The sequence below is a fragment of the Ambystoma mexicanum genome, chromosome 1p (assembly GCF_040938575.1).
Source record: "Ambystoma mexicanum isolate Mex_15411 chromosome 1p, UKY_AmexF1_1, whole genome shotgun sequence".
Classification (NCBI taxonomy): Eukaryota; Metazoa; Chordata; class Amphibia; order Caudata; family Ambystomatidae; genus Ambystoma; species Ambystoma mexicanum.
The window spans coordinates 373,743,683-373,769,379 of record NC_090921.1 but is presented as its reverse complement, the minus strand read 5'-3'; the positions used below and the strand labels follow the sequence as shown (position 1 = coordinate 373,769,379).

Here is a 25,697-nt window from a genome sequence, read left to right as displayed (position 1 = left end):
CTAAGCTGAACTTTCCGACTCAGACTTTCCTTAGTTTTGTACAGGTATTGAAAGCCCACCTTAGTTTAGGGCAAGTTAGGCCTTCATCCACCCTGACGTGTTAATAAATTGATTCTGTTTGAACTCTGAATCTGTGATGTGTCTTGCTTCATGCTGCTTTCACAAAAATTACAGGAGAATCCTTAGGAAGCCACATGCCCTAGCAAGCATGAACTAGTTGAAACGAGAGTCTTTGTTTTGAACATTAGCTGCAAAAAGGAACCTGGGCAAGAGAACTATTTCCCAGAGAACTGTGTGCGCCAAGAGGGAGAAGCCATCCTCTTGGGCTACAAGAAAAGTGCATATTGTTAACAGGAACCTGGGGAAGGCAGCCATTCACTGCCACTGTGAACATGGTCCACCTGGAACTTTTGTTTGGAGTTGTACCTTTTTGTTGAATTGGAACCTTTATGCACCTTGAGATCCAGGGAGAATATCCTTTGCAGCCTAGAGTTCATTTTTAGAGTGTGAGGGCTGGAATGGGATTTCAGACAGGGTGTATTTGTACTTTGGATATCTTGACAACAGACTGAACCCTCATTTGTTGGTTGAGATGATGGGGAAATACCTCCAAGGATAGTGATAGTAAGGCATTTCCCCAAGCCTTTTGATTTCGAATAAAGGTTTATAGCCAAAACTATGAGTTCTCTGCGTCTCATTCCTGGCTCCTCACAAACCCAGATTCCTGCCTTAAGAAGTCCAGCTCTACAATGTACGCAGCCTATTGCCCAAAGGTAAAGTTCCAGTACAGGAGGGGATTTCAAGTAAGATGCACTGGGCTGTGGTGGTGATTCAAAAGCGTTTAGAAAGTCAGAGTATTTCAAAATGAAATAAGTATTATCCCCAAATCAGGCAAGTACTCCTCTCTATCCTATTCCCAAGGTTAGCCCTAGGGTAGGATCCTTAACCTAGGTTTGACTACCAAAAGGTTAGACCACCAAAAGGTTAGACCAGAGTTCATTACCACAAAATGGGTTTTACAACCAATGTTACCAAGGTCGGACTGGGGCATGAAATTGTCTCGGGCACCAATTAAAAAGTGGCCCACAGTTGCAAAACGCAATACATTCCTTTTGTTAGATACTGTTTGGGTAGTACCCATGAGGGAGATTACTGATAAAATGTAATGCAAATTGTGCATTTTAAAGAATATTGTTTCAGTAAGTGGTCAAAACTACTAGCTGCATGGTGAGTCACTCATCAAACTGGCACACATTGGCCAAGAAAGTGGGCCACTGAAGCCAAAAACTGGCCCACACTAGCATTTTGGGTTCGGCCATTTCCTTATTGCCCTATATATACCAGTCCGAGCCTGAATGTTACTAAATAGAGGACAATGTTTTGGTGGGAGGCCCAGGGGTTTCAGGCGCTAGTGTGCAAATATTGCCATACCACAAGGTTACTCACTTGTTCATTGTACATTTTGTTCTTTAGCCTTCTTCCTGCCTTCTCAGGTCAGGAATTTCCTTTCATGGCCATGCATTTGCCAGGGAAAGCTGCTGTTTTTTAACGGGCTAGTACATGCCATGTATATGGGCTCAGGAAGTGGGCTGGGACTGTCTACTATAAAGCAAAATGGTATTCAAGCATTGGGGTAGGTGGAAGACTGCAATATCTGCTGGAAACATGAGAACACAGTCCAGACAGGGATGAGTTGGTCTAGGTGAAATTAAGAGAAATCAAATGAATGATAGCTAGAATCAGAGGATAAAGAATTTGCTTATTAGCATTTCAATAGATCTGCGAAAATTCAGAAGAAATGGTTATGGCCAGGAACGGAGGGTGAGAGGGTCTGGTTACTAGACACAAATAACAGAATACTGGTAAACGTCTTCAGTTAGGCTGATAGACAAAGCATGGAAAAAAGAAATGCAGCAAAGTCACAGATTAGACTCATCAACCCAACGTGTAAAACCGTATATTGCAACAGCAAGACAAGTAACACTTTGAAAAATCATGTTTACTAGTGAACAGACCAAGCTGGTTTACAGCTTGGAAATCTAATGCTTGCTGCTTCACAACAATGTTACAATAGGACTGTGCCTTATGGTGGCCATTCTACCATTGCTGTGCATCAGGCATAAAATGTTCTTGTTGGGCAGGTTTTGGAGCAGTACTCTTTGGGTGCACTACAACAACCATGATCTCCTGGCAATAGGAACCCAACCTTTGGTATAAGTCTGTACTACACAGGGTGGTAGTGTGGCTGAGCAGCCAGGCTTATCTCAAGAGGGGTCAACGTGAGCAGTAGGGGAGTTACACAGAGATTCACAGTGACAAGTATCCATATAAACACTTAAAATCAAGGTTTCTTGATGAAACAATTATTAACTTAACAGTCAGTTTGAATAAGCCTTCTTCCAAAGGGGCAATATAATAGTAACACAAATACACTCCACAGTACACAGTTTCTCTAAATCAGCAAATACCCATTTGGGATGGCACACAGACACTTCCTACACCCTCAGGTGACTTAAATAGCTAAGACACTGGACATTAATATATCACTGGTACATTTAGAGCAATACTGAGATGAGAGTTATAGTAAAGAATAAAACAAGATCACACAAATATTCTGACGCAGGTAAGTGCTTTTGAACCTCCCCCCCAATGCAAAATAAATTAACCCTTTCCTAGAGGGAAGGTAAGACACAAGCGCAGAGCAGAGAAGTCATTCAGGGAGCCAGGCAAGCCAATGTAAATTGGGCAAAAGTCAAGGTGAGCTGAAGCACTACTTGCAGGCGAGTAAAAGTCTTGCACATTGTTTTAGAAGTCTTTGTAGAAAATATACAATCAAAGCAGGGCCACCAGCTGGGAGGCTTGTGGGAGGTAGATGCAAGCAACTCTACAGAAGCAACCAAGACAAGTCTCAACTGAGATCAAGTAAGGTTACAACAACAAGAGGTAAGTTCTCTTAGACTGTACAGTAGCTTTGGTTAGAAGAAATGGTTCCAGCTGGCTTCTGTTCCTGTGTGGCTAGGCAGACCCTTTTGTTCCGGTGCCTCAGTCGTGGGGACAAGAGGAAGGACTTCTGTGGACTCCTGCACACAACGGGACTGTTAGCGGCAGAAAAAACAAACTTCTATTCAGCGGCACTTCGCAGTTTCAGCTCCTCGCATCTCAGCAAATAGTACCACTGGCATCTCAGCAAATAGCACCACTGCGGTCGCAGGGATATCACTCTGGATATCACTCTGGACTTCCCTCGCATCTGGGGTCCAGCACTCTGTTGAGGTGGCTCAGGCTTGGTCAGTCCTGCTTACAGGGAGTCCAGGGGATCTTCCAGCAGCTCGGTTCAGTCTTAAAAGTGATGCACTCAGTTTGGTGTTTCTCTCCTTGGCACTTCGGTTCCAGCAGCAGTGAAAGTACAGGCAGCTCCGAGAATATATCCAAACTATTTCACTTTGGAGTTAATTCCCACCAACTCAAGGGGAGAAGTCGTCCTTTCAGGGCTTCTCTAGTTGAGGAGAATTCAGAGGTTCAGCAGAGCAGCAGGGCTTCACCGAGCAAACCAATGGTCCAGGAGTTGCAGCAGGCATCTCTTCCAAGTTCTTCGGATTTCTTTGTCCAGTGGTCGACTCTGCCTTCCAAGCCAAAAAGCCTTGCCTTTTATGCAGGTTTCTCCCATTCATTCCAGTTTAGCTGTCAATCACACAGCAGGGTGGCTGTCCTTGCTGGACAGCCAGCCGGCCAATCACCTTCGGATGCATTCCTGTAACTAAGGGGATTAAGCACAGGGAATTTCAGGCACCTCCCTGACTTCTTGCCAGACATACTGGAGCCAGAGGCGGTCTTCGGTCCTGAAGCCCACCAAAGGCGTAAGAACAAAAGGATCAAACCTGGTTTGGCACGCAGAGTAAATCTCAAGAAGGACCTTTCCAGCAAGAAATGGCGAAAAATGAAGACCAGGGCCATTTTGACAAAAGGGGCACCCATGGGTGCTTTACTGAAGCTGCAAACGCATCCCGCATTAAAAACTCCCAATGGTAGTTAAAAGTAAACCACTGCCACTAGCCATTAATTGTAGAAAGGTTAACAAAATTGTTACATGAGAAACTAGACCAAGGGAATACAAAGTAACCCCTCCAGCACCCTATTGTAAGATAGTGTGTGCTGGGTCTATAAAGTTACAAATGGTAAGCAAGGAGGGCGCTGTTGCGCTGAATGCAGCACTTAGCGTCAGCTCCGTGGGTGAGAAGGGGACCGAGGCGCAAAACTCGCTAAAAATAACCCGGTTTTCAGTTTTCCACAAGATGCTGTAGGAAGATCCCAACAGTACACATAAGAAATATTATGCAAAATGGTGAAGAGTGTCCGAAGGTGCAGCTACTTTTCATCCTGGCCCGGTGCGGCCTCCTCGGAGGACATCTGTGGCCAATTGAGCACAACCCACTAATACCAGCGTGAGCACCACAGGATTCATCTGATACACCAGGATAGACTATGCAAACCCCATCCCTAGCCCCAGCCTGGTCGGAAATACCCAGACTAACGACGGGTCACCTATCAGCATAGGACAAGCGTCCTCTCTACCCACAGCCGACTAAGGGCCCAGCTGGGACCCGGAGAACAGGTGAACACCGAGAGAAATCTCCTACCGGGGCACGCACTGACAGAGTGCCCCAACAACTGACACAGCTAAACCGGACCATGGAGGCGGAACAGCAGTGGCAGCCCCAACACCGTCGCACGCAACTGCAGCACAGAGGAACGACGTGTTCAGGACCGTCTACTCTGATGAGAGGTAAGAATCCAGACAGTGGAGCTGCAGAGCAGCCTGGTGATCGCCTACCGAGAGAACAGTGCAGTGAGTCCTACGCAGCTGTTGGGCCATACAAAGTCGGGAGGACCAGACACCGCGGGGGGCTATTTGGACACCACGACATGCAGGCCTGATGGCTGGCAATACAAGTGCTAAATGAGCCAATAAAAACTGTACATTGCTGCAAAGCCTCATTAACACAGGCTGTGTGCAACAAGGCGACCAAAACGACCCTACCCCCCTGCACAACACCGGAGGTGCACAATTGGTAGAATGCAGCATCTATGATCCGACTATATAAAGAAACTGACACGGTGGCACTGTGCAAAACCCAGGGAACCACACGTGCAGTATAGGAACGCACAGACACTCGCCACTGCAATGTGCCTCTCAGAAAAGCAGGGTCAAACGAGCTCAAAACATTCTAATACAGCACGTATTTAGGATTCAAACATAGCAGGCAAAACCGTATGCGTATGCAAGCTCCTGGAGAAACTGGCCATGCAAGCTCCTGGAGAAACTGGCCATCTCCCAGCTTAACCTCCATGCTGAATCTGTTGGTAGTCTTCATGACCATCAATCTGGCTTCAGAGCTGCCAGAAGCACGGAAACTGCTCTTCTGAACATCCGTGAAGACCTGCTCCTGAACCTCGATTCCAACACTCCATGTGTTCTCATTCTGCTCGATCTCTCCTCTGCCTTTGACACTGTCAACCATGCCATCCTGCTCAACAGTCTCCGGGAAAACCTGGGTATCACTGGTCAGGCTCTGGCGTGGCTGACCTCTTTCCTTTCAAATCGACCCTCCCAGGTCCAACTGGGGTCCTTCCTCTCCGACATCTTTTTCTCCACCTGTGGTGTCCCCCAGGGATCTAATCTCTCTCCCTGGCTGTTCAACCAGTATCTGGCTCTCCTTGCCCACCGCATCGCCGCTCTCTGCCCTAATTTCCAGTGCTATGCGGACGATACACAGCTCATTTTCAGGCTACCCTCAGCCTCCCCCTCTCCTTCCCTCATCTCTGACTGTGTCTGCTATCCAAGAATGGTGTGCCGCCAATGACCTCTGCCTTAATGCCAGTAAGACTGAGATTCTACTCATCGGTACTCCCACTCCCTCCTTCCCTGCAGCTCTCTGGCCTGCCTCCCTTGGCCCCCTCCCTGCTCCTACCTGCAAGGCAAAAAACCTTGGGGTCATCTTCGACTCCACACGCTCCTTCTCTCCTCATATTTCTGACGTCGCCAAGAGGTCACTACCAGCTGCACCTCCTCAGAGGTATCCTTCCCTTCCTCCAGAAGCTCACTGTCTCCCGAGCCCTGGTTCTCTCGAAGCTGGATTACTGTAACAGCCTCTATCTTAATCTGCCTGCCTCCACTCTCCGCCCTCTGCAACTCATCCAGAACAGAACTGCGAGACTTGTCCTTGGCCTCAAGCCCAGGGACCGTATCTCTCCAGGACTGAAATCTCTACACTGGCTCCCAGTGGCTGCGAGGATAAAGTTCAAAACCCTCTGCATTGTCCACAAGGCCTTCTGGGGCCTGGGTCCTAAATACCTTCAACTCTCTCTTCCCAAATATCTTCCTCCCCGAGCCCTTCGCTCATCCGCCTCCAACTCCCTCATGGTCAGCCGCTTCTCGAAGCAACGAGCTTGGGGTAGATCTCTCTCCGCGGCAGGGGCCTCCCTCTGGAACAGCCTTCCTGCCTCCCTGAAACTTGAGGAGAACCACCTCCGGTTCCGGAAGCACCTCAAAACCTTCCTCTTTGCTTCTACTTTCTCTCTCCCTCTCCCCTGCTGAACAGCTAATTAATTCTTCACTAAACTGCACTGATCCTGCAACTGGACCACTCTAAACTGCCTTCGGTCCTGGTCCCAGTCACTGATCCCCTGGAACCCCTCTGCACTACGGGACTGTCTCTGTATCCCTACAGCCCCCCCCCCTTCCCCAGCACTTGTTCTGCACTTACCTTGCACTTGCCACTAGCTGGCCCTTTTTTATTTATTACTTGCGCCACTTACCTTTACTGCACTTCCCCCCCTCCCCTTCCCCTTGCACTTTTCCCCCCTCCCCCACCCCTGCACTTGCGCGATCTGAATGACACCTGGCCTAGTAGGATCGTTTGTTTCGTCTCCCCTTGTTCCTCCAAACCCTGCCTCGTTGCGCCTTGAAACACCTGTGTATAGGCGCGTTACAAATACCATATCATATGCGGCAAGTAGCGCGGGCAGATTATACAATGCCAGAGGGTGCCATACTAACTTCCTCACTGCGCATTAGCATTTGTACAAAGGTACGCACGTTGAGAGGAACACCGGATACCACAGTGAACGCCAATAAGCCACCATAGACACTGTGGAACACACTAACCTCGAGCCCACTGCGACATGGCCAACGCACAGAGGCTGCGCACTTAACATTAGACATACGCAGCCCACGACCCAGCATTGCCGCAAGTACACGCAAGGTGCAACATGCCATGGCTACTGGACAGAATCCCAGAAGCGCTAGAAGTCAGTAGACTCGCAAAAATTCAGCAATTACGGGCAGAGGCCTGCCCTGTGAAACCGATAGACACACTGCTTAGGCTGCAAAACGTTTAACTATAAGTGCATATTGAGCCGACAGGGAGAATTCTCAAAATGTGCTAATTCCTCTCTACCTTAGAGCCCTCCAGCTCTTTTGCTACACTTTAGGGATTTGAACTTTTTAATTTTGTCTGTTTTCTGTGTTTATTTCTTTTGGTTATGGAGTTTTAGACAACTCCATAGGCATCTTTTTTCTGTGCGTCACACAGCACCCTCAGTGCAGTAACACAGGGAAGCTTAATAGGCTGTCCCAGGGTTTAAATACCGTCTCTGGGATAAACTATTTCCCCAGAGAATGTAAGGTTAAATTGACTTTACTAGTCTTTTTAAATTCCTAGACCCAGCACACACTATCTTCCTACATAGAGGGCTGGAGGGGTTACCTAGTTGCCTGTGTCTAGAAACAAATGTAGCAGTCAAATGCTACCCTTTCCTATTGAAATGGCTGGTGGCAGTGGTTTTACAATGAACTACCACGATTTTTCCCGACCGCGAACACCCGCAGCTAAAAATCGCGGGAGCCATGTTTTTCAAGATGGCACGTTAAGCCCCTTCATTTAAACAGGTCCCGGTCTTTTTTTGCTGTTTCATTTTGGAAAGGTCCTTCTAGAGTTTATGTCTGCGCACCAAACCTGGTTTGGTCCCTTTGTTCTTACGCCTTTGGCGGGCTTCAGGACTGAAGACCTACTCTGGCGCGTGTGTGTCTGGAGTGGGCGGGAAGTGAGGGAGGAGACCCAAATGCACTCTGGCATGATTGGCTGGCTGACTGTCTGTCAAGGACAGCCACCAAGCTGAATGAGTGACAGATAAGCTGGAATGAAAGGGAGAAAACGGTTTAAAAGGCGAGTCTCTTGGACCGAAAGGAGTCGACCACTGGAACGAAAGAACCGAAGATGAGCTGGAAGAGTACGGCTGCTGCAACTCCTGGTCCGTTGGTTTGCCCGGTGCCAAGTTCATCTTGACAGAGAAGCCCCTTCAAGGAAGACTTCTCCCTTTGAGTTGGTGGGACCAATCAACTCGTAAGCCACCTGGATACCATTCTCGGAGCTGGTTAGGTTTAACCAGTTGAAGGACACCAGCTTGTGTGCTTGACTACAGCTACTCGAACTGAAGAGCTTCCATTTGCTAGCTTGTGTGAACAGTCCCCGTGCAGTGCAGGAGTCCCGACATCCTCCCTCTTGTCCCCACGACTGAGGCTCAGGAACAGGGAGATCAGCAGGATCCAACATCATCAGCTGCATCTTTTCTTCATATTAAGGTACTGTGCCAATCCGAATGAGAGAACTCTCGTGATGAAAGTTCATGAAACTTTCCCAACATGCAGGCCTAATCAGCTTGTGACCCAACATATGATTCTTTTTCATACAAACTACTTCTGAGAACTTTGGCAACGACTTTACCGTTTACTACAAGAACTGCTCTTTCCTATCCAAGCCACTAGCCCATTGACTTTGGTCTAGGCCTATTGAACTGAATCAAGTCCTCTAGTGAACTAAAACTATTTGTGATCTATTTTATTAACTTGTGCCTTTGTACTCCTATTTAAAGTGACTGAAATACCATTTTGCTCCTATGTCAGGGGAGCCTAATTTACTCAGAAACTTATTGACTTGGTAATGAAGTGCGTTTGTGTATGATATTAAGTTGCCTCCTTCTAGTGAATGTTTTCTAAATGACTAATAAATTAATAAGTGTTTTACCAAGAAACCTTGAGTAGAAGTGTCTACTTGAACCACTGTGATTTTAAGACCTCTGTGTAACATCTTTTACTGCTCACATTCCCTCTTGAGATAAGCCTGGCTGCTCAGCTCGCTACGAAAAACTGTGGTACAGACTTATACCAAAGGTTGGTTTTGCTTACACCTGTACTCATAATTGTATGTGGTGGTCCCAGAGGGTACTGCATGCAATTCTGCCTAACACAAGCTCCTTAAGACTAATCACGATACAGCACGGTGGAGAATATTAGTTAAATTCTCAGAAGCAGTACACAAGCACCGGTGCCAGAGGCATTCAACACAATGGCTAAATGATCAAACTAGTAACTAAAGAGGCATACACCACGACCCCCGACGCTGGAAGAACATACACAAATAAAAGTAACCACCCAGCACACCATTGCATGCAAATATCCTCCAACAACATTCCTACCTCGACTCCCCGCAGACGTTAAGGGACCCAAGTCTACAGGAATATTCAAGGTGGTCTGCTACATATAACTGACACCTAAGGGGGAGACAAAACTAGTTAACACATTACAATGCCCAAAGGAGCTGCGGCCAAGGAATGAGGTACAATGGACATGTTCACAAATCCAGCAAATAAGGAGAGAGAGAGAGAGAGAGAGAAGAGCAGCGGCCCCACAGACCAAATGGCCTCACCCTCTCCACAAGCAGCGCACCCACCTATGGATCTATAAAGGATTCTTCAACTATGCAACAAGGCTTTGCTGCACTTAAGGATAAGCTGGATGGCATAAACATCAATGTGGCGTTGATCCGCAACCAGATGGAAAAGGAAACAGGTCATATCACTGAGGCAGGGACACGAATTAGCAAGACTGAAGACACCCTTGAAGCACTGCAAAATGCCATCATCAATATGGCTAAAGATTTGGGCACAGTCTAATTGAAATGCGAAGACCTAGAAGCGGGGTCACGTCGCAACAACAAGCATTGTAGGAGTACCAGAGGATGTGCTTAAAGGCCCGATGAAACTGGCTGTCGAACTTCTCAAAGAGGTCCTTGAGGACCCAGGATGGTCGGCAATGTTCGTGGTGGAACGAGCACACAGGTCTCTTGCGCCACGCCCTACACCAGGCCCATACCCAAGGCCGAAAATAGCCAAACTCCTGAATTACAGGGACAGAGACCTGGTGCTACGGGCAGCCAGGGATACGCAAGAATTGAAACTCTGGTCTAATACCCTTTGCATATTCCCAGATTACACAATAGCAGTGCAACAAGATTCCTGGGAGTAAAAAAAAGATGCTTCAGGACCGAAAGATACCATATGCAATGCTGTATCCAGCCAGACCGCGCCAACAACATAATAAGACGTTTTTTTATGTTTCCTGAAGAAGCAGTCTCATTTGTTGAAGCAAATATTCCCATACCCGACAAGCAATCCCCAAAAGATGACGCCAGTGATAAAGATGGTCAGGCAACGCCACGGATACTAGTCTAAGACTAGACCTACCAGAGCAACTAGAAACAGCAACTGCGAAAGACATAAGGACACCACCTGCACTAGCATGAAGTGCGTTTGTGTATGATATTAGGTTGCCTCCTTCTAGTGAATGTTTTCTAAATGACTAATAAATTAATAAGTGTTTTACCAAGAAACCTTGAGTGTAAGTGTCTACTTGAACCACTGCGATTGTTAGACCTCTGTGTAACATCTTTTACTGCTCACATTCCCTCTTGAGATAAGCCTGGCTGCTCAGCTCGCTACCAAAAACTGTAGTACAGACTTATACCAAAGGTTGGTTTTGCTTACACCTGTAGTCATAATTGTGTAGTCAAGAGTTACAACATGCCGATTGATACAATTCATTATGAGAGATAGTAGCATACATAAGTCTAACCCGAGAGACGAAGATACAGGCATTGGTGCCCGTATCCGGCCGCCACCGTAGTGCAAGTGCATATGTTAGTTACCGGGGAGAGAATTGGGAAAGGGTTGCTTGGGTGTGGGGGTGGCGGGGGGTGGGTGGCCTGCATAGTTGGGTTTGGGGAACTATGAGGGCGGAGAAGGGGGTAGAGGCAAACAGTTGGGGAGTTTCAAATATTGCACAGACAGGTGACCATATATCATTGTAACCTCACAATTATACATTGGAATATGAACCTGAGAGCAAAGACTGAATAGCAGACCGAATGGCCAATGTGAACCTGGAAGAGATAACATTGATGAGCTGGAATGTTAGGGGTCTGGGAATGCCGGTGAAGGCACATAAAGTAATGGCATATGTAAACAGAATTGGTGCACGTATATTATTTCTTCAGGAGACACATCTATTGCGAGAACAAGCTAGTAAATTACCACCAGGGTGGGGCCCCCACCGCTTTTACATATCTTACTCCACTAGGAGGATGGGCGGGCATGGCATTGGTGCATAAAACGCTACCATTTACACACTTTGCAATGGACAGCGACCCTAACGGCAGATATCGGACTGTTCACAGTAAACTAGGCAACAAACATTTCTAATCAACGTGTATGGCCCCAATATAGATGCTCCGGAGTACTACACTGAGTTATTCCAAAAATGTGCTAAATACCCAACTGCCCAAATCATCTGCGGGGGGGGGGGATTTTAACACCATATATTAGATCTAGACAGAACATAGAGCACCCCTGACTGGGGCAGTCCGTGAAATAGGTATACACACGGCAGATCTGGGATCGACAGACGCCTGGTGCGCACTACACGGACCACAACAAGCCTACACCTTCTACGCCCCGGTCCACAACATGCACTCTAGAATCGATCTATGGTTGGTATCTCAGAGTATTTGGTTGGACATCGACAGCCACATTATTGCCCAGAAAGCAATCAGACCACTCACCAATACTGCTACCATTTACTATCCCAGAGGTAACCCCACAAAGAGCTCCATGGCGATTTAAGACTGCAGCATTGTCGGACCCAGTATACAAAACGAGCCTGACAACACGTCAATGACTTCTTTGAACACAATTATGGGTCAGTTACTAGTCAAGCAATATTAAGGCAAGCATTCAGGGCCTATATAAGGGGCGTAGCCATGTCCACTGAACTGGGAGTACTAAGGGACATACAGAGGGTGCTGGAGTGAAAAGAGGGAGGTTGCCAAGCTACAAGAACAGTTTGCAACCACCCCATCGGTGCAGACAGTGTCTGCGATCAAAACACACCTCGATGACTTCCGGACTTCAGCGGACCAAGAAGTACGTTACTTTCATAGACCAGCGGCTGCACGGCTAGCAAGAAATACTCAGTAAACTGCTAACTCAGATGCTTCGGGGTGAAAAGGGAACCATGAACATGCCATGTATAACAAGGGCAGATAGAGTTGTTGTAACGAATTAGGAAGAAGTCTGTAAAAACGGACAAGGAAGGAACAAGTTACTTACCTGTAACTGTTGTTCTCCAGCATGGGTCTGGCATGGATTCACATGCTCATGAATATTCCCCGTCGTCAGGCCAGGAATCCTCGGTATAGAAAAAAATCAGTATCAGTTTCGTTTCTGATCTGTCTTTCTCAGTAGTAACCAATCACTGGTCTCTGGGTCATACTGCCCCCAGCCAATGACTGCCCTCTTCCCTAAGCCCCGCCCCTGGCAGCCATCCTCAGATTTTTACCGCACGTTCAAGTGTTGGGAGTCCTCGTGCTTAGCTCTCGAGCGTTTGCTGCGTTTTCGCGCTTTTTTCAGGAGATTTTCTCATTTTTTCGGTTAAAAGCGCCTCAAGCTCCACCGTTTCTACTTCCGATCAACAGGGATCCGTTTCAGAGTTTTCTACGCCCCTCAAGGGTGAAGATTTCGTCGAGTTACGCTTTTGGAGGATTCCAGAAGTTCCGAGGCCTACACCGGACATGGCCCAGGAGAAAGGGAGCTCGACGCCCGGGAAGCTTTTCAGGACCTGCCCTGGATGCCAGTCCTTGTTTTGAGATTGCTTTACCTTTAGCCGAAGGGCCATAAGCCACAAATAGCTGTCTTGTGTCCCTGAGATTTTGAGTGCGATGGAGGTAAAATTTCAGAGCTCTTCTCACGTCCAATGTATGGAGAGTACTCTCCGCAACAGACGAAGGTGTTGGAAAAAACATCGGAAGCACCATAGAAGAGTGCTTACGGAACATGGTAGGGTCTTTAGGAATGAAATGAGGATTAGTAGCCAACATGACTATTTTTGAAAAACCTCAAATATGGTGGATCGATCACTAATGCTTGTATTTCTGACAGACGTCGAGCCGAAGAAATAGCCACCAGAAAAGCCAGTTTCCACTATAAGAATTTCAATGACGACGATGACATCGGCTCAGAAGGAGCCTTCATTAGCGCTGCTAGAACCAGGTTAAGACTCCAGATCAGAGGAAACTTTTGTTGGAGGAAAAGTTCGGAACAATCCTTTCATGAAATGTTTAATCAACCGGTCACTAAACAATGGAGTTGAATGTCTCTTCCGAGTAAATCTCGAAATGGCAGCCAGATGCACTTTTATCGATGAAAGACAAACCTTTTTGAGCCAGGAGTAGCAAGTATGGTAGCAGCTGCTCCGGTGTGATGTTAAGTGGATGTAAACCTGGCTGATCCCCGCACCATATACAGAATCTCTTCCACTTGTATGTATAAGAAGCCTTTGTGGACGGCGCCCTTGCAGCTTGCAAAATGCGACGACAGTCCAATGGAATTGCTAACGTACCAAACTCGGAGAAATCAGGTGCCAGGCTGTCAGACTGAGGCTGTCCGGGTCGTGGTGCCAAACCGCCCCTTTGTCCTGAGACAGAAGGTTCGGGATCCTCTGGAACCTCATGGGTTCCGCTGCTGAAAGATGGAGTAGATCGGAGAACCACACTTGTCTCGCCCAGTACGGGGCCACCAGGATCACCCGACATGGATATCTGTGGATCCATTGCAGCGTCCGACGTATGAGTGGAAACGGGGGGAACGCATACAAAAACTTGTCCGTCCACGGGAAGGAGAAAGCTTCCCCTAGTGAGTCTTGCTGTGGCCACCTGCTCGCGTATTGTGAGCACTTCCTGGTCTCTCTCGTCGCAAAGAGATCTAGGGCCGGACGACCCCACTTTTCGAAGACACGGTGTAGTTGTTGGTCGTTCAATTCCCATTCGTGTAGTCGATTCATCTCTCTGCTGAGAGAGTCTGCTTGCACATTTTTGACTCCTGGTAAGTGGAACGCCAATAGATATATCCTTTGGCGGAGGGCCCAATGCCAGATCTCCTGGGCTTCGGTCGACAGAGTCCTGGAGCGAGTACCTCCCTGTTTTCTCAGGTAAAACATGGTTGTCTGTCATTATCCGTACAACGGATCCCTTTATGCATAGTAGAAAGGACTTCAGGGCCCAACGCAATGCCCTTAACTCCAGCACGTTGATGTGAAGGCTGGACTCCTCAGATGACCACCGACCTTGAACTTGAAGGGAATCCAGAGGAGCTCCCCATCCAGTCAGAGAAGCATCAGTCACCACTGTCATCTGGAACATAGGTTCCAGTAAGGGCATTCCATTTGTTAGATTTTTGGAGATTCTCCACCACTGAAGTGCCTGCACAAGCTTGCTGTTGATGGTCAATTTGGCCGACCAACGACCTTGACTCTGTGCCCATCGATCTGTCAAGAATTCCTGAATGGCCTCATGAAGAGACGACAATTGTTGATTAAGGGTACACAGGACGCCATGGTCCCCAGCAGGGACATGTACCTTCTTACTGACACTCTGGTGTTGACTTTCCATTCCGATGCTTTGTGTCGTAGTTTCATAACTCTTTCGACGGATGGTTTTACCAATCCTGACTGCGTCTGGAACTCCGCCCCCAGAAAGACCAAGGTCCTTGATGGCGTTAAGGAGGACTTTTCGAAGTTTATTGCGAAGCCCAAACGCTGTAGGAGGGACATGGTGGCATTCAGACTCTCCTGTGCCCTTTCCGGAGATAATCCCCTTACTAACCAATCGTCCAGATATGGGTACACATGATGACCTTCCTTCCTTAACCAGGCTGCCACTGGAGCCAAACATTTCGTGAACGTACTGGCAGACGATTTTAGTCCAAATGGGAGGACCTTGAACTGATAGTGGGTTCGTCCAACGACGAACCGCAGAAATCTTGTGTCGTCGACGCATCGGGATATGAAAGTATGCGTCTTGAAGGTCTAGCGACGACAAAAAATCTCCCGGTTGTATCCATCGGATAACCTCTTGCAGTGTAAGCATTTTGAACTTTAGATTCTTTAACAGCTTGTTGAGAGCCCGCAGATCTAGAATGGGACGCCATTTTCCATTGGGTTTGACCACGAAGTAACAGGAGTACACTCCCTTTCCTCTTTCTGCCACCGGGACCAGTTCTATAGCCCCTTTCTGCAGCATAAGCGTCACTTCCTGCACCAGTATCTGAAGATGGGATTGTGGCGAGAACACTGGTGGAATGTGTGGCGGCTTGTCCTTGAACTGTAGGGAGTGACCCAGACGTATCGTGTCCAAAACCCATTGGTCCGTTGTTATGCGTTCCCACTCGTCGATGCAACGAGACACTCTGCCTCCCAGGACGTCTTGAAACTTGTCATTGCTGGGTTTTTGCCTGTCAATCCTTCGCCGACGATGAGTAGGAGCCTCTCCTTCTTGAGGACTGATGATCTCTGCCTCTACGAGTAGCTTGGGCTGCTCGTCTGTATCCTTGGGAATAGTAGGAGGGTCTACTGAAACCTCGGTCTCTAGGTGATCCAAACCGGGAGTTTCCGGAAGCTCCTCTGAAAGGAACGAAAATTTCTGCCACTCTGGAGGGCTGCGAGTGACCGAGCAGTGTCAGTCTTCTTTCATGCCCTTCAAGGCTTCATCCACTTTCTCGCCAAACAGTTGTTCCCCTTCGCACGGCATGTCCAGCACCTTGTATTGCACCTCCGGTCTAAAAGTCATGCACTTAAGCCAGGCTTGCCTTCTTAACACTACCCCGTTATTGATTTGTTTAAAACCAGCCTCCGCCAGGTCGACAGCGATATTTATGGAGTGATTGGAAGCCTCTTCCCCTTCACGTACTAGCAGCATAGCGGACTTCCTGTGTTCCTCTGGCAGATGGTCCAAGATAGGAGCCAAATGATGCCACATCTCTCTATCATACCGCGCCATAATGGCCAGGGAGTTGGCTGATTTTACAGTAGTCGCACCGACTGACAATACCGTCTTTCCAAACGCCTCTGGTCTCCTGGCATCGTTGTCCGGCGGGGTCGTGCATTTGTGTTGCGACCTCGCTTTTCTGGCCGCAGCAGCGGACACCACCGAATCCGGCTAAGGTTGAGACGTCAAGCACTTGGGAGTTGACTCCGGAGCCTTGAATTTCTTTTCTAACCATCCTTTTATAACCGGTTCTGAGAAAGGATGACGCATGGTCCTCAACCCCTCTTGCCAGACATGGTCCAAAATGGTGATATCAAACATCGATTTTCTTCTCTTGCCCATATGATCGAAGAGAAAGCAATCTTTCTTTACTTCTTCTGGTGCTAGGCCAAATTCCACACACGCTTTTCCCATCATTGCATGTAAGGCCCCGATGTCATCCGGCAGTGATGGTTGTGCCGGGCTCTTTGGAGTTTCCATTTCCGCATCCGACTCCCATGTTGGGTCCCTTGAGGGGGATAATGAGACGTCTGAAAGAGACCCTGACTCCGACTCCGGCAGTTCCCCCCCTTCAGAGTGTGGGCAAGAAGGATCCTCCTCAACCGGGCAAGTTTTAGGCATTCTGGTCGTCGAGCGAGGAGCCGGGCCTGGTTCAACGATGACCGGCGTAGCCTGCAGTACCGTCGAGACACTAGTGTGAGGCAACGGCTGTACGATCGAACCACGGTCATCCCCCGCCGATGAGATGGAGAAGGCTGCTTCTGGTTGCAACAAGGGCTCAGGCAAGATGGGGTTGAAAACTTCCGGTAGCCAACCCACCGAAGGTGCCACCGTCAACGACATTTTCTCCAGAACCGCTGTTTGACCCGCCAAAGTGATTGCGGGAAGAGCAGGCGCAGATGGCAAAGACGACGTTGACGATCTGGCCGTCGTCGACGACAAAGTTTTTGGCGCAGAGCCTTGGGGCGTACTCGCCGGTTTTGAACTCGACTTGTGGGTCGACGACACTCGACTCGAGGTAGAGCCATGGCGGTCTCCCGAGGAGGATTTCAATAGATCTTTTCTCTCCTTTTTTGATGAGTAGGAAGAAGATGACGTTTTCTTTGACGAAGAGTCCCTCGCAGGATGTTTATCAGAGGGGCGTTTTTCCGATTAACGTGGTTTCTTCGTCGGAGGCTCTGCCGACGCAGAGGGACGAGGGGGCACCGGAGATTTAGATCTTGAGGCAGTAGAGCCTACCTCCGATGCAGGGTACGCACTCGCCCCGTCATTGAGCCAAGTTACCAGGCGTCTGTTTCGGTCCTTCAGGGTCTTCTGGGAGAAGCCTTGACAGATCTCACACGTGTCAGCCGAATGATGAGGGTGAAGACAGTAAATACAGTCCATATGCCCATCACCTTCATATACTTTAAGACTGCATGTAGCACACGGACGAAACAACGCCTTTCCAGACATTTTCGAGGGAAGTCGAAGAAGAAATAAGCACAACCTAGCAAAAATAGTAGATACTCGAGGTAATCCCACTACTTTGGAAGACGGTTGAAATCTGAGGGAGCCGCGGGGGCGGGGCTACTTATACCTCTACGTCCTAGTGGCGCAGGCGTACGCGGCCCAAAACAACGTAGATAGGACACAAAAGTGTCAACATTTTTCCTATGGAAAAGGTCTATATAATTTACCGAGGATTCCCAGCCTGACGGGGAATATTCTAAGCATGTGAATCCATGAAAGATCCAATGCTGGAGAACATTATTTTTCTTTGATGCACAAGGGCCTCAGGCCCTTATGTCTACCTCACTGGAGACGTTTAGTGGTTGTAGTTTATTGTCACGCACCGTACAACCCATCATGCAGTACTTCCATAAGTGCCCCATAAAGCATATCACCTACCCGGTCGGACCCCCAGGTGCAAACAAACTATTATTCTTAGTTTCTAGCCAAAATAACACCTATAGAAACTGGGTGGGATTCTGAATTATAGTAATGTCCTTCTTTGGCACTCCCCTGCATTCAACCAAATTCGATGGCAGAAAAGAATAAGGTGGATAAACATTTCTGACGGGTGTATCATGGGAGCTCCAGCACAGTCAAGACAGCTTCGACATAGTCGGACTCAGATTTCCATACTGAGAAAAAAAAGACTTATTGGAGCTTCACAGACCTGCCAGAAGATACTCTAACCTGCTACCAATTGACCTGCACAGTACACAAAAGAGCTATTCCGCATCTTTCCTGTTCACCTCTTTAGTGCACGCCAAAGATGAGAAGCAGTCTTTGGTGGAAAAAACCGAACACAAAAAACTCCTTTGCCCCCTTACCTCCCTTTGCTTCCAGGTTTCCCACCTATCTCCATTCAGTTATTCATGTGACCACTCTACTCTAACCCCTCTGCACTTTGCAACAGTCAATGGACAGCATGTGAGTTATGCAAACAACTGGCCTAACAATTAGGCAATATGTGAAGCTAATGAAGAGAAAGTAGTGTTTGATTGTTTAAGAAAAGAGATCATTCAACAAGTAAATGCATTTTCCTAATGCGAACCTTGTCACTGCTCTTAGGATGTGCGCCATTTTTGGAACTGGAGGACTTAGTCTGCCAACCGCAAATGTTCGGGGGGGGAATGAATATACAACACCTTGCACACCCTCCTTGTCTTGATACACACATCCGCATAGTTGAAAAGCATGCCGATTAAAAGGGGACAGCATTGCTGCACCAGCTTCTCAAGTGCTCCAAGAAATCAGACAGTGAGGTTCTGCCTCTAATGTGACCAAAATGTACTAGACTGCACTGCTTATTCACTCTGATCCAGCAGGGAGACCTGAATCACATGGCTGTGCCTTCAATGCCTTTCCTAGAAGGAGTCCCTTTGCTGAAAACTACCCAGAGCTCCTACACGACTGCAGGCCATCTGTCAAGAACCCTGGTTCAATCTCCTTCAATCTTAGTGCACAAGGCTTTCTGGGGCCTGGGTCCAAAATACCTTCAAGCAGTCCCTTCGTAAATACCTCACCTCTCGAGCTCTCCACTCCTCTACCGCCAACTCTCTCAAGGTCAGTTGTTTTTCAAAGAAACTAGCTCAAGGTACATCTGTCTTCGGCTGGGCGGCCTCCTTCTGGAACAGCCTCCCTGCCACCCTGAAACTTGAGAATCATCTCCAGTTCCGGAAGCACCTCAAGACCGTCCTCTTTGCTTCTGCCTTCGCCCCTCCACTCCCCTGCTGATCCTGTCTCTCTCTCGGCACCGTGCACCTGGCCTACCCTCTGACTTCCGGGCCCAGGTACCTGCTCACCCTGCCACCCACCCGCACTGCATCATGGCAATCCCTTGCACTGTGGTCTGTATCTAACCATACAGGTCCCCCACCCCCTTTTCCTGCACTTAGAGATACCCTGTCTGCTGCCTTAAACCTAGCACTTGCCACTAGCTGGCTGCACTACCACTGTTTGTTGCCTTTCATCATTTATCTGTGTTTCCTTGCTCCGCACTTTCCACCATTCCCCCCTCTCTCTCCCATGCGCATTCTCAATGTCACTGGGCCTAGTAAGTTCGTTGTTCTCCCGTGTTCGCCTCCCTTGCCTTTGTCGCGCTCTAAATCATTGTGTACGAGCGCGATACAAATAAAATATCAATATCTTCATCTGGCAAGCTCCAGGGGCATGTGCTGCCCTTTGTTGACCAACTGCATCTTCAAACCAGACATTCAGCTCCACTCCAGTGTGGTTCCTAGAAAAAAATAAAAAAGTAGGCTTCCCTTTATGTTGAGCACTGCATCTGTCCCCAGTTCACATCCCACTATCCTACCGCCTCGATCAGTTACTCAATTATCCTCAATCTTTTACAGAACATTACTCGGAAAATGCCTCGTTACCTATATTGACTCCTCTTTACTTCATTTCCATTTGAAATTACACCAAATCATTAACCAATATATACAAAAACGTGAATAATCGTTACTTTGGCTCTTCGGTTGCATTCTCCATCACTGGATCTCCAATCCTGAGCTCTTGGATGTCGTAGGACCAGAGCATGTGTGGAACAACCACTACTCAGGAAACCAAATACCCAGACAAGGGATGAGTTGGTGGGGAATCTTGAATAAGCTTGCCATCTTTGCACTAGTGGACAGTCGCTGAAGTGTTGGGAGTCTCTTAAGAACTGGGCCTCTAGACCTCCCCAGATACTGCATATGAAATCTGCACTTGAATTGGATCTTGCAATCCATGCTCCTTTCCTTTGGCTGGTGGGCTTCAGCTGGATCCGTACCTCTGGGTTGCCCCGTTGGATTCAAGTGTCTGGTTATTGGACTGCCACTGATCGTAAGTTTCACAACACCATAGAAAGCCTTACCACCTGGTTTTGCCTCCTTTTCTGTAATATTAGGTAATAGTACGTGCCTTTTTAAAACTTCCCTTATTCTCGGACACATTTTACAGAACTAGAGAACTATCAAGAACTTTTACAGATTTACTATTACTGGTCATTTTATTCATTGATCTTTAAATGTTTTTACTACAGTGGTTACTCCCTTTGACTTGTATACACAACTATCTTATAAAGCTATTGTGTGGACCACCTTTTACTGTGCGTCTATTGAAGAGTTTGCTGTACCTTTTGACCTCCTTGCTCAGCACCTGAGAAAACCTGCCTGCTTTGCTGCACTACTGCTTTGAAAGCCTGGTATACCCTGTGACCCAAGTAACAATGTACCCACACCCTGGAAACAATGCTTTCACCAACAGTGGTAAAACGAGGATTGCAAGTTACTGTTCAAAGGCATCCTCAAACTTTAAACTTGCAAAAAAAGTAAGATTTACAAGAAAGAAAAAAGAAAATTCTCCCAGAAAATGCTCATCTGGTCTCACTTTACCTTAGAGATGGGTTATTGCGGTTGCTCTCCATGGCGACGGCCTCAGCATTCGGGCCTTCTTCGGATATGAGCTTGGCCAGCTTCTCAGCAACGATCAAGGCCACATTATCCTCTACGATTGAAACTTTAAGGAGGCTGTCAGTACGAGGCTCAACTCAAAACACCATACAGTCACAAACCTACGTCTATGAGGCCAGACGTAGAGCAAGGGCAGGGGTTTAATAATTATATGCACAAATAAACAAGAAAAGCAATCATCAGATGAACCATCAGCAGGTTGAAGCTTACAGCATCTGTGGAACAAATATTAAAATAGGCTGTAAAACTGTGGGTGCAGCCACAACCATGCCACATCAGCATGCAATGTACCATATCAACTAAATGTACATTTAAGTTCAAGCACGCATTTGGGTCAATTGAGGATGAACTACTCAATTGATCTAAATGCAAAAGTATTTTTTTACCAAAACGGGCTACCTTGCTCCAGAGTAGCAACACTCGTGACAAACTCATCCCAAACATAACAGAAACAGACCTATTGGCAAACGGAAGTCTATTAAAAAGAAGCCAAATCATACACAAGGAAAACAAAGTTGTTATCAGTTGTGAGCACAGATCCCGTCTCTCAAACAGCAGTATGCCACTGGTTCAACTAGAGCAAGCAGCAGTAGATCCAAGCCTTTCAGTAAACCACATGTACCGAGTCAGAATCTTATTTGGTTGGGCAAGGCACTAAGATTTGCAAACTTCTTCCAATCAAGCTGATAGCACCGATTTTAATGGTTCAGTTGGGCTTTTCATGATTTCCCTCTCAAATGTTGCTTTTAGGCAGGCAATATCACACAATCACCTATGTGACAGCCGAAGAGTTTTAAACACCACAGCTGTATGTGCTTGTACTTATTAGGCAGAGCATCAAAAAACAAAGCACCGATTTAATTACATTGATCAATGATTTGAAAAAATAAATTAAAAAAAAACAGTTCAGCCAGAGTAACACTGAGTTCTTGTGTGTTAAAAGATGTGGGTTAGTGCGTGGAGCACAACAAGATCTGGTACCTGGGAAGATGGATTGCATATGCACCATTCGCACAGAGAAGTGGTAATGGCAGAAAAAAAAAGGAAAGTTACGAAAAAGAGTCTTCTGCCTACTGCTGGTGGTGTGAGGGAGATGAAGGGGAAGAGCATGGAAGTAAATAAAACCAAATTACTTAAGTGCTAAAAGAATTGATGTTAGTTATAACAAAATAGTGCAACATTCAGTAAACTGATAAAAATATGTAAAGTCTTTGGATGTGAAAACCACCCACAGAGCCAAGAAATCTAGATCACTAGTTTACTGAAAAAACTGCTTGCAACTTAAGTTAGTCTCTCCAGTGTGTCCCATGAATTCAACTTTCATGTCCCCAAAAACTACCCTTGTCCCTCCCCAGCCCCCCCAAAAAAAATAATGCTAATATTTAAATAAATTGATGCTGGGGCAGAGGACACAAGCACTTTGAACCACAACCACATGGTCAAGCCCTCCAGTCACAAATGACATCCGTTAATCATCCAAACCAGAGACCTACTCAGTCAATGACCTTGTGATTTTAATCGGTTGTTATAGCCATAGAATAACACATCAACCGTTTTAGTAGAGGAAGAAACAGTGAACAGCTGGACGAGTGAAAGCAGAACATTGAAAAAATAAAACTGAAGCTGGTATACCTTTCGGGGGAGGGGCTTCTTCCACCTTTTGTTTGCCTTTTCTTATCTCAGCCACACGCTTTCTGTAAAACAGGAATTCACTGCCGTTCCGGTTGCGTATAAACCTGGAAAATAATATTGTTTCCATTTTTTTTCATTAAATGAACTTTGAAGAACAGGATTTGATAAATAGCAATCTGCATGATAAATCGGGGAGAAGGGGCGTTTAGCACCAGACACATGAATCTTCAAACCGTGACAGGTTTTGTAGAAGAGGCATAATGGGTATGAAGACTTGTGTAGAGACCGTAATAAGATATTCAACCTCAATCCCACACGGGTCATTACGTGTACCCAAGAACCGTTAAAAAAACGTATAGCAGGCTCTGTGGGCACTTCCCTAAAGTACATATTAATGGATGGCATGATAAATAAAAATATGATCATCAAGTACCTCTCCCCAAATTAGAACTTATGCTGAATTTTTCTTGACCCAAGGATTTTGTGCAGAAAATAACAAAACCATACGATATTACAAGCTTAGCCATCTTTAGAAAATGTGAAACCATATGGTCCCAAGCAGTTTTAGTAGAGTACTTGAAAGTAGAGGGTTTCAAAAACAAAAAAGTAGCGCCATTTAACATTCTACACAAAGCTCCCATGAGTAGAGCTGGACCTGCTAGAACAATGATTCAAGTGGAATTTTATTCCACAAACACAAATGAGGTAACCAACATCCTTGAGAATGAATTGTATTTTCTTTAAATTACTAGTCCTATTTGCACAGACCCTCTTCTTCACGCAGCCACTTTATACGATCTCATCTCTCAATGCATTAAGCATTAAAATAGGGAGTTTTCCAGAAGTATTATAAATATATATTTGACAGATGAACATGCCGCAAAGTCCCATCAAGGTTGCAGATGGTGGCATTTACATATCTAATAGTAACAAATGAAACAAAGACTGTCACTATGCCTCCTATCTCACCCAGTGCCTGGCACCCAGCCGTGACTTGGCAGCTACATCATCGCTGGTACCTTTGTGTTTCTGATCACCACAAATAACACTGAAGGACTCCGACTGTTACAGATGAAGACAATGGGACCCAGGTTCTTTGGGCCACACATGCCTTTGCGATGATTGTTGTTTGCATCCAGAGCATACCCAATACAACAGCATTTGCCATGTTACCAAAGGAACACCGAAATCTAGGCATAGTCTCACTATGATGCCGTTTTCTGATATAAGGAAGCCATGCAGTGCTAACACCCATTTGCTTGCGAGTCTACTCTTTTTGCACCGCTCTGCCAGACTCCAGTTCCTGCTCTATGGAGTTCTGGTTTGTTGCCCAACTTGACAAGGTCAGTAACCTGATCACGCCAAGAGGGTCTAGAGACTCCCCTCTCCCCCCACTCCCTATTCCCTTCAGACTCAGAAGCCTACAAGAGTAGAAGCCAGAGCCAGTCTTACCCTAGAGGGGTGCAAAAGCAGCTGAGAGGGGTCCAACTCTTGCCCGCTCCCCAAGTGCCTACTTATATCTGGGCAGTACTCTTCAGCATCACCCCATGCCTCCCGTTGCTAGGTTCTTTAATACTGTTCCAGAACAGAGAGCAACATGGTAGTCAAAGCGAGACCAACAGAGGAGGAACAGCCCAGCAGGGCCAGATAATGTTTAGCGATGAACGGGTAAGACAAGAGCATGAGCTGAAGTAGCAGTAGAGAGCTTGTTGAGATGGATTTCTAGAATCTGGCCTAATGGACAGATTGTAGGATGCCACCTTAGTTATAGCAATCTGGGGGACTCGGAGGTTCGCCAAACCCAATCAAGCTAAGCATAGAGAGTGGTCGATGGTTAGTCTCAGGAGAAAAAGTTGGGTCAGGGGGCCACACAGTGAAGCACAATTCAATTTACACAGGTAATTACAAACATTATTAGACCAAAAACGCACACTACACAATGAAATAAGCAGGTAGTAATATCACACAATACTCAATGATCAAACATACATACAGTCACCTATAGGTTTCGCTGCAAAACCAAAGGCTTGTTGAGATTGAAGTGCTATGGGAGGAATCTTTGACATGAAAGTAGGATGTGTTCTCAGAACCACCTTAGTGGCGTGCAAGGACAAATATAGCTGCTTACAGGAGGGCCCGAATCTCCACGACCCACCTGGCCGAGGTGTTCGCCACCAGGAAAGCAGTCCTCCACAATATAAACTTCAGAGGGGCACGATGCATTGGTTCAACCGGAGGCCCCTTGAGCTTAGACGGGACCAAATTCAGTTCCCAAGCTGGGGCGGGAGCTTCACCGGAGGGAAAGTCCTGAAGAGACCTTTGAGGAACTCCTCAACAATCCTGTGGGACCACAGGGCGAGCTTGCCCGGTGCCTGTGTACACTGGGATATGGCACCAGGTGGAACATGATGGATGTATGGGCAAGACCAGCCTCGGCCAGCAAGATTAAATACGGGAGCAGCTGCAGAGCAGTTACTCGCAACGGCGTGATCTACTGCACCCGGCACCACACTGAAGCGCTTCCACTTGCGCTTGTAGCAGGTCAACATAGCGTCCTGGCTTTGGCCAGGATCTTCCTGCATTGCAACGGCAGTGAATATTGCCCACATTCTAGGGCTGGAGCAGGCCGTGACTCAGTTACACCAGTTTGTGGTGCAGGATCGATGCTTTGCTGGAGAGGTCAGAAAGTGGAGGCAGTTGGATGTCAGGAACCACCGACAGATGGATAAGGTCCGAGTACCAGATCTGCCTCTGCCACACGGGCGCAATGAGGATCAAGTTGAAGTGGTAACGGAGTGTTTATCACACGTAGTAGATGGGGAATCTGAGGGAAGGCATTCAGAAAGAGCTCTTCCCAGGGGAATGAGAAGGCATCTCCCAGACGCCTCTACTGAGGGTCATGCTG

General features: G+C 47.1%; 1 protein-coding gene across 2 annotated transcripts in view; it reads right to left on the bottom strand.

Moving 5' to 3' along the window:
- Positions 1 to 25,697, bottom strand: part of SUGP1 (SURP and G-patch domain containing 1) — a 786,467-nt gene that overhangs the window by 255,963 nt on the left and 504,807 nt on the right. For both annotated transcript variants that reach the window (XM_069649115.1, XM_069649114.1), the window contains exons 7-8: positions 22,793 to 22,896; positions 21,083 to 21,206 (exon numbers count right to left, since the gene is read on the bottom strand). In XM_069649115.1, coding sequence (XP_069505216.1) covers positions 21,083 to 21,206; positions 22,793 to 22,896 — 228 coding nt within the window. The remainder of the gene's footprint in view (positions 1 to 21,082; positions 21,207 to 22,792; positions 22,897 to 25,697) is intronic.